At 40.5% G+C, this 9,905-nt stretch overlaps 1 protein-coding gene across 8 annotated transcripts in view; it reads right to left on the bottom strand.

The window, feature by feature from the left end:
- Nucleotides 1-9,905, bottom strand: part of PPP4R1 (protein phosphatase 4 regulatory subunit 1) — a 70,430-nt gene that overhangs the window by 9,474 nt on the left and 51,051 nt on the right. For all 8 annotated transcript variants that reach the window (XM_017951529.2, XM_031658698.1, XM_017951527.2 and 5 more), the window contains 4 exons: nucleotides 6,649-6,821; nucleotides 5,255-5,350; nucleotides 2,726-2,911; nucleotides 652-813 (listed from right to left, as the gene is read on the bottom strand). In XM_017951529.2, the coding sequence (XP_017807018.2) occupies nucleotides 652-813; nucleotides 2,726-2,911; nucleotides 5,255-5,350; nucleotides 6,649-6,821 (617 nt within the window). The remainder of the gene's footprint in view (nucleotides 1-651; nucleotides 814-2,725; nucleotides 2,912-5,254; nucleotides 5,351-6,648; nucleotides 6,822-9,905) is intronic.

The following is a 9,905-nucleotide window of genomic DNA, read 5'->3' as shown; positions in this document are numbered from 1 at the left end:
GAGGTGGCGGGCGCCTGTAGTCCCAGCTACTCGGGAGGCTGAGGCAGGAGAATGGCGTGAACCCGGAAGGCGGAGCTTGCAGTGAGCTGAGATCCGGCCACTGCACTCCAGCCTGGGCAACAGAGCAAGACTCTGTCTCTAAAAAACAAAACACAAGCCAGGTGCAGTGGCTCAAGCCTGTAATCCCAGCACTTTGGGAGGCCAAGACGGGCGGATCACGAGGTCAGGAGATCGAGACCATCCTGGCTAACACGGTGAAACCCCGTCTCTACTAAAAAAATACAAAAAAATAGCCCGGCGAGGTGGCGGGCGCCTGTAGTCCCAGCTACTCGGGAGGCTGAGGCAGGAGAATGGCGTAAACCCGGGAGGCGGAGCTTGCAGTGAGCTGAGATCCTGCCACTGCACTCCAGCCTGGGTGACAGAGTGAGACTCCGTCTCAAAAAAAAAAACACTATCATCTAATACTGTTTTAAAAGTGAAAGTATAATTATGGAACTATTTCTTTTTTAAGTCACATCTTAACATAAACTTATGGCTATACTTTCTTACATAGGAACACACAGAAACCTCTCTTGGTGCTAGCAGAAGATAAAGATTTAGATTTACAGCAGAATTTTGTTGTGCTTTTCTGCAAAAGAATTTAAAAGTTACCTTCAGAAAATCATGCAAGTGTTTAAGGACACCTATCCTGACTTCATCGAGGTCTTTTAAAAATCCATTAAAAATTGGAACCAGATCTGCAGCTGTCAACTGATCTCCAAGAATAACTGCAAGCTCGTGGATGGAGAATGCTAGAGTTCGTCGAACTTTCCACTGCAGAAATGAAAACACATTAGTAAGCTGACCACAAAGTACTCAGTACTTCAACCTTTAGGCAATATACGAAGGCTAATTTATATATGAATGTCACTAATCTCAAAACATTAAATCAGAATAGTAATAACAGATACTAATTTTAAATGCCTAAATTATGCATTGAAAAGTATAACAGAAAAATCTTAAATCCCTGCCTAGTATGTATTATCTTCCTTTCACTCATGAGGAAAAAATGCTCAGAAATCATTAAGTTTTTGTAGTTCTCTGAATGTCGGACCCTGACTCTGACCGTGCGAAAAGAACATGCTCTGTTATTACTCTCACGCTCTTCCATACGTAATTTCCTGTAACACTAAATACATGCTAGAACACGCTGATGAGCTGAGGCTGCACATGGACCAAAGGCTCTCTAGCACCCTCCCCAGTTTACCGTCCCCCTTCAGATTCCGGTACAGCCACACCTTGGATTAAGAAAAACAAAACAGAACAATAAAATTTGTTCTTAAGGAATTGGCAATTTAAGAAATATAAGACTAGGGAAATCTGCACACAGCCTTGGAAAAGAAACCCTCAACAGAAATGTGTTGCATTTATAATAATTTTAAGTTAAAAACATCCTTTTCTCCATGTTGGCTTAATTTTTCACACAGTAACTTAAAACTTTACCTAAAGAGAAACAGTTTAGAGCAAACATTTTATTTCCTTTCCGTTCCACCCAGAATCCACTCTTGAAATCAAATTTTACACCTAAGTTCAACATATAAAACAGATGAAGGCAGAGATGTTCTCATGGAAGAGGCGGGCAGCAGAGAGAAAGAACTGCTAGTCCAGACTCTGAGCCGTCAGAGTCACCCAGCTGCCCCTGGAGATTCATCCCACGGGAACCCTACAGTTCTGTGGAATAAAGACTGAAAACACGAATACACAGGACAAAGCACTCTATGGAAATTGGGCCTTTGTGGTTCCATGACCAGATGCAGCACTGAAGAAGTGTATGAACACAGATAAATTCACTTCTCCTGGGCCCAGCTTTCCTAACCTCATAGGTCAAAGGAGGAACTTGACCTATCAAGATTACTTCCCACTTAGAACTTGCTGAGTCAACACCACTGATTCCCTGAAAAATATAGTAATTACTAAGAAGTTTAAGGAAAAGTCATCACATTTCAGTACAAATTAGCCTAATGAGACTGTTTTTTTTTTTTTAATAACTGAGAGATCAACTTCACTGAAGGAACGGGTGTGTTCAAAGAGGGGCAAACTTTGTTTATATAGAAATCAGCCTGGCAGGGGAGGTTAGGTCATCAAGCCTGGGAAGAGGTCACACGAAAGTCACAGATGTCCAGACAAAATGACCTGAAGCAAAGGTTTACCTTGTGTGTTCTGTTGAAAGGGGGTGGGGGTGGTGTGTGGGGACGAGGAGAGAGCAAGAACCACAGAACTTCTCCTGTCTGTACTGCAATGCTCAAGGCACGCGGGGCCCAGAACTTCACACTCGCTAGTAATACTACGGTTCTACTACAGTTTAAACAAATATCTTGAGATCTAGTGTGAAAAATCAAATAAGCATTTATAATACTATTTCTAGGTGAAAAATTAAATCCTATATTCTCAACAATTAATTTACAGATAAACTCTAGATAATAACACATTTTAAGTTAGGAATGTAGGCATGTTGAATGTGCTAACAATTTCTAATGCTTTAGATAAAAATGAAGCCACCAAATTGTGGGACTCTGACAGTGCAAAAAGAACATGCTCTGTTATTACTCTTAAGCTCTTCCATACATAATTTCCTATAACACTAAGAACATGCTAGAACACGAACAGAAATTCTTTAGGTTATGAAAAGCAAAGCACTGTGCCTTCCATGTGCACGTTCTGCTAATTCTTTAACTGCTTTACTCACCTGCATGTCTGAGGCCAGAGTCTCATACGTCTCTCTCAGGCAGTGCCAATTCTGTCTTCCGAGTGTCAAGGCCACACCGGGGAGGCTGTATGCACAGTGCTTAGCAATTTCCGTGTCAACCGTCTGTGCACGAGAAGGGTCAGTCATAGATAAATACTGATCTAACAACGCCTGAGGTACAACATCCTAATGGAGAAAGAGAAACCACAGTGACTGAGCAGTTGAGATGCATTTTGAGCAGTTTAGACATAAATTGGGCAAAATTATTTTTAAATATATAGATTTTAACAGAGCATCTCAAATAGTTGAGAAATACCAATGTCAAATTTTCAGGTATCTAATAACTAAGAGATACAAAAAACATGCTAAGGGAAACATATATGAACAAATAAAAGCAAAAGCAACTCTAGGAGAATAATGAGTAACATCTCAGTTCAAAGGAAAATTAGAATTAATTACTAAATTAAAAAGACGTATTAAAATAACACCAGCACCTTTAAATGTAGGCAGAGATGACAATGTTTGTTATAACCCAGCAAATGCAGAATAACAGGTGCTCTGCATGATTTGCAACATGTTCATTAAAAAAGCAAAAACCAGCCAGGCACAGTGGCTCACACCTGTAATTCCGGCACTTTGAGAAGCCAAGAAGGATGGATCACTTGAGCCCAGCCTGGGCAACATGGTGAAACCCTGTCTCTACAAAAAATTTAAAAAATCAGCCAGGTATGGTGGCTCACACCTGTAGTTCCAGCTACTCGGGAAGCTGAGGTGGGACGATCACTTGAGCCCAGGGAAGCGGAAGCTGCAGTGAGCCGTGAAAGCTCCACTGTACTCCAGCCTGGGCCATAGAGTGAGACTGTCTCAAAACAAAAATAAAAACTTGTCTTCTTTAGATCAAAATTTAAGCAATTATTCACACAAAATTGAAGTGCACATGTCTAATTATTTGTATATATGTGAGGAAAAGAAGAACATATTTGCAATCTTGCTTAGGTGTGTATAATATAGCTGTGGAAGGACATAAAAGAAAGGTAAAAATGGTTGTATCTCAGGAAGCAAAATGGACAAGTGGAGAAGAAAAACTGAGAAGGGAATGTCAATAAATGCCTGTTAAGTATCTTGAATTTTGAGCTACATAAACTAATTACCCATATACACAGAATGAAAATGGAAATAAACTCATTAAAATGAGATTTGAAATACTGAAAATGTCTATAAGTGGGGAAAAGCATGTTTCAAAACACTATTGGTTTGAATACTGATTTCATTTTTAATAAATAAAAATTGGCTACATGTGGTGGTGCACATCTGTAGTCCCAGCTAGCAGGGGGGCTGAGGCAGAAGGGTCGATTGCTTGAGCCCAGGAGTTCGAGGCTGCAATGAGCTGTGATCTCGCCACTGCACTCCAGTCTGGGTGACAGAGCTGAGATCCCATCTCTAACAACAACAACAACAAAATAAATACACCATTTGATCTGGGAAATCTACTTCTAACAATAATCATATAGTCCTAAGGCCAGGAGCGGTGGCTCATGCCTGTAATCGCAGCACTTTAGGAGGCCAAGGTGGGTGGATCACTTGAGGTCAGGAGTTTGTGACCAGCCTGGCCAACATGGCGAAATACTGTCTCTACTAAAAATACAAAAAAACTAGCTGGGCCTGGTGGCTCGCAACTGTAGTCCCAGCTGCTTGGGAGGCTGAGGCAGGAGAACTGTTTGAACTCAGGAGGCGGAGGTTGCAGTAAGCTGAGATGGTGCCACTGCACTCTAGCCTGGGTGACAGAGTGAGACTCCATCTCTAATAATAATAATAATAAAGTCCTAGAAGCAAACAACACATCTAGACAGTCACAGTGAATGTAGCACTTCTTATAGCATCAAAGTGAAACTACAAGTAGCATCTCCCACAGAGCCTTCTTACAATGGAGACCACAGGTGTGGCATGTACACTGGGCTGTGCTGCTGTGAAGGTGAGGGAGTCCTAGTGTGTTTACAGGAGAGATCACCAGGTCAGATTGTTAGAAAAGAAAAGAGCAAGGCAAGGCATAGCTATCACATTCCAATGATTCCGTGCGCACAGTTTTCCTGCAGCTTGTTACTGACGGCACTTCAAAATTTTCATATTTTTTCATATTTTCATCTCTGAAATCGAGCTGTATTTTATAATTATTGGCAATGTGAACAAGAGGAAATACCTAGGTAGGATGGGATGACCACAGTTGTCTTGAATGATAAAAAGGGGCACATGTGTATGTTTATGTGTCCATGAAAATACATGAAGGAAGATAACGAGGTGTGTGACTGTGGTCACTCTGAATGAAGAATGGGATCACAGAGGTAGGAAAGGGAAGATTTGTGCTTACACGTTCCTCTCTCTACTATTTCAATTTCCTTATAGAAAATATGACACACTAGTCATAATTTTTAGAACACTCATCATAAAGAAGGGGCAAATTAGGTCAGAAATGGGCTCTAAAAGAGGAATTAGGAACACACCCCCGAAAGAACACAGTTTTTGGTCACTTACTTGTACTTTAGTTCTCCTTTCCTCATCAGGGCTAAAACTGCTATTGTTGCTCAAGTCTGAATCGTTGTGAATATAGTGAAGAGTGGAGTCCATATTCTGTCAGGAAAAAATAACTACTTAAAGAGCTGTCCCGGCTGCACATCTTCATTTAAGCTATCTTACACTAAGTTACTTACCTACAAGACTGCCAAAAGTAATAAACACATACATGCCTCATGTTTTTAAAAGCTTATAGCCATACCTAAGAACTTTCCCTACTTTAAACCTAACTTGCTGAACAGCTTGTCAAATGTGTGAAAAACAACTCCAGAAAAATGAGAGTAATTAAAAACAATATTTGAAAGTAATTTTGAAATGGTCCAAACAGCTCAAATTAGCTTATTTATGAAATAGTACTGAGAGGATTCTTTTGATCCATTGTTTTAGAGACCATGGAGTGTCATATGCAGTTTTTCTTCTATTTCTATTCTTGGCTGTCAATATCTAATTTCACAAATTATGTATATGTTAACAGCCAAAAACAGTAACAACAACAACAACATAAACACCTTCTAAGATGCAGATATAGTAATACTATTCAAATCTCCAATAAATAGTCAGGGTTTCAATCCAAAGCAGTGGTATCATACAGACTTCTAACTATACCACATGCCATCTAACAGGAATCAAAACAGAAATGCACTAAAGCTCTAAGAACCCTCTTGCCGTCCCCAGTGTGTGCAGGTACTCTTTCCTGAGCTTCTCATTCAAGCCACTATGCTCTGTGACCATGCGATTCTGGCAATAGGTGGTGCATTCCTTCTCCCCATTTATATAAATAATGGCTAAGTAGCACTGACACCAAATAATGCTGGCTTGATGGAGATGCAGCAGGAAATTAGGGAAGGATCACAGAGAACAGCTATAAGTACAAAGTGAAGATGATGCTAGGATCAGTACCCACCCTCACACTCCAGAGTCCAGATAATGTCACTGGCCCTCCGCAACATGGCCTCAAGTCCCGATCTTCTGCTCAGAATACTGTGTTGCTTGCTGCAGTGAAATGGTCCGATCAGAAACAAAGCACCTCTCCAAAAAGAAAAGGGAAGAGTTAATTATTCTTGATAAAGGGCTTTGTTTCCAGTAAGACTATTTCACTGCAGTGAGCTACATTAACATTGAGTCTACTAAATGGTCATATAGACAGAAGTGGGATTTACTTTTCCAGGCATTTCATATGACACTGATGTCACGAGGACAGGATGTGATGAAAACAATTACTTTATGCAAAAGGAAGAGCTAAAAAATCAGCAACAAACAGAACATACAAACTAAAAGTGATCAGCTACAACTATTCCCCAATGAAAGACTTCTGATTCAAACTACTCTCACTTGGTAAATACTGAGTTTGTTACCTCAACAGCATCGCTGATTAAAGGCACAGAATCTTCTTGATTTATTTTACAATTTGGTAGCTCATTTATACCCAGTTCATCTTGCAAATCACTTCTCTTTTCTACACTGATGGTCTCTTCATGTACATCCAGGCTGGAAGCACGCAGTGCAGCAGACAGCACTTCCACTTGTGCTACAGGCAAAATAAGGAAAGGGACAAAGTGAGAACCACAATTGCAATATCCTTACAAGGCTGTTCTCCATTTGCATTGTATGTTATCAATGAAATGTATACTTTTTTGACACTGCAATCAAAAAGCTGGAAAAAAATTTCTACTGTGGTAAATCATTAGTCCTTCAAGAGAAAAAGTAGAAAACTAAGATGCTTTCATGAGATTAAAAATGTTTATCTGCTACTGTACATTATTCTGCGTTAGTATGAAAAGAGAAATGCTATCTAGTTGCTGGAGCTGCCTCCAGCTTATTAAAAGGAGTCAATTTCAGTAAAAGTTAACTATGTTTTGGTAGTGCATGAATCAAACTCACAAGTCTTACTTACTAAGCTATTTTAGCAGAAGAGCAGTCACACAAACCCTGCCAACATAAAACAATGGTAATTACAAAGATTCTTGTCACAGTTACATTTAAACATCTCATATCTTATTACTGCTTATTTCTCTCTAATTCTTTCTGAAAATGAGAATTGTATCTTCTCCCAAACACAACAATCCCAAATGAGCACTGTCTTGCTTACAGCAAACCAAAAGGACAACTTACCAGGCAGGGGTTCAAAAATCTGGCAACTAGCATTGCCTACGTTTTGGGTTGCACCTTACTTACAAAGGTGATTCAAAATTAAGATAAGGCATTCTTCCTGCTCCCCAGATAAATCAGAAATTTAGCAAAAAATATTGCTTAGCATTTATTCCAAGTAACAATCCACTTCGATGTTCAAAATATGAACATTTTAAACAAAACAATCAGTAACTTTTATTAAGATAATCTATTAAGATGCAGCATTTATAAAATTTCTCATCTAAGTATATTAAGTGTCTGACAATAGACATGCAAGAAACATACAGGATGAGGCTCTAGTCCATTAGGTCATTACTTGCTAACTTAAGAAAACTGAACGTGTTCACTCACAAAAAGTTGCGGTGGAATATTTTCATTATCTTCAGAATTTCGGCTGCAATTTTCACCAACCCTTTTAATCACTTCAGCCACTCCCTTTTGGGATCACTCCCAAGCCAAACCAAAACAGTACTCAAAAACAGACTGCACAAGAAAGAAACGTTAAAACGTTTTTTGTCCCATATAAAGTGCATGGTGTGTCAGTGTGTGTGCGTGTATCATCCCCCATCCATTCTGTTCACTGGAAAGTGCAGGCACACCCTGTTTTATTGCACTTTGTAGATACTACACTTTTCCTTTTTTTTTCTTTAAAGAGGTGAGGTCCCACTATTTTGCCCAGGTTGGAGTTACCTGCAGAAAGCTATTCACAAGGCATGATCATAGCTCACTGAAACACTGAACCCCTGGGCTCAAGCAATCTTTCAGCCTCGGCCTCCTGAGTGGTTGGGACTACAGGCACACACCACCATGCCGGGCTTGATACTGTACTTTTTATAAACTGAAGGTCTGTGGCAAGCTTACATTTAGCAAGTTTATCAGTGCTATTTTTCCAACAGCATGTGTTTACTCTGTGCCTCTGTACTGCATGTTGGTAATTCTTGTACTATGTCCATCTTTTTCATTATTGTTATATCTGATATGGTGATCTGTGATCAGTGATCTTTGATATTACTATTGTAATTGTTTTGGGAGGTGCTAACTAGCTGTACAAGACAGACAAGACAGCAAACTTAAATGATAAATATGTGTGTTCTTACAGCTCTACCGACTTTCTCTACCCATCTCTCTCCTGTCTCCCTATTCCCTGAGACTCAACAATATTAAAATTGGGCCAATTAATAAATAACCCAACAGTAGCCCCTAAGAGTTCAAGTGAAAGGAAGAGTAACACATCTCTCACTTTAAATCCAAAGCTAGAAATGATTAAGCTTAGTGAGGAAGGCATGTCAAAAGCCAAGAAAGCCCAAAAGCTAGGCCACTTGCATCAGTTAGCCAATTTATAAATGCAGACGGAAAAGTTCTTGAAGGACATTAAAAGTGCTACTCCACACACACAAAGAAGAAGGAACAACAACTTTATTGCTGATATGCAGAAAGTTTGAGTGGTCTGGACAGAAATCAAATCAGCCACAATGTTCTCTTAAGCCAAAATCTAATTCAGAGCAAGGCCCTAACTGGCTTCAATTCTGTAAAGGCTGAGAGAGTTTAGGAAGCTGAGAAGAAAAGCTGAAAGTTAACAGAGGTTGGTTCATGAAGTTCAAGGAATGGAGCCATCTCCGTAACACTGAAGTGCCAGGTGAAGCAGCCAGTGCTTAGGTAAAGCTGCAGCAAGTTATTCAGAAGATCTAGCTAAAATTTCTTGAGCCACTAAGGTAGCTACACCAAACAACAGATTTTTTTTTTTTTTTTTTTGAGATGGGAGTCTTGCTCTGTCACCCAGGCTGGAGTACAGTGGTACAATCTTGGCTTACTGCCACCCCTGCCTCCTGGGTTCAAGCAATTCTCCTGCCTCAGCCTCCCTAGTAGCTGGAATTACAGGCATGCACCACCATGCCCAGCTAATTTTTGTATTTTTCGTAGAGACAGGGTTTCACCATGTTGGCTAGGCTGGTCTTGAACTCCTAATCTCAGATGATCCACTCACCTCGGCCTCCCAAAGTTTTGGGATTACAGGCGTAAGCCACCGCGCCCAGCCCAGATTTTCAACACAGATAAAACAGTCTTCTATTGGAAGAAAATGCCATCTAGAACTTTCCTAGCTAAAGAGAAGTCAATGCCTGGCTTCAAAGCTCCAAAGGCCAAGGTGACTCTTGTTAGGGACTAATGTTGCTGGTGACTTTAAGTTAAAACCAGGCCAGGAGTGGTGGCTCATACCTGTAATCCCAGCACTTTTGGGAGGCTGAGGTGGGTGGATTACCTGAGGTCAAGAGTGCGAGACCAGCCTGGCCAGCTTGGTGAAACCCCATCATACCAAAAAAAAAAATTAGCCAGGCATGGTGGTGCGTGCCTGTAGTCCCAGCTACTTGGGAGGCTGAGGGAGGAGAATCGCTTGAACCTGGGAGACAGAGGTTACAGTGAGTTGAGACTGCGTCACTGCACTCCAGCCTGGGTGACGGAGTGAGGCGCTGTCAAAAAAAAAAAA

The sequence above is a fragment of the Papio anubis genome, chromosome 19 (assembly GCF_008728515.1).
Source record: "Papio anubis isolate 15944 chromosome 19, Panubis1.0, whole genome shotgun sequence".
Classification (NCBI taxonomy): Eukaryota; Metazoa; Chordata; class Mammalia; order Primates; family Cercopithecidae; genus Papio; species Papio anubis.
This window is presented reverse-complemented; position numbering and strand designations above follow the sequence as displayed.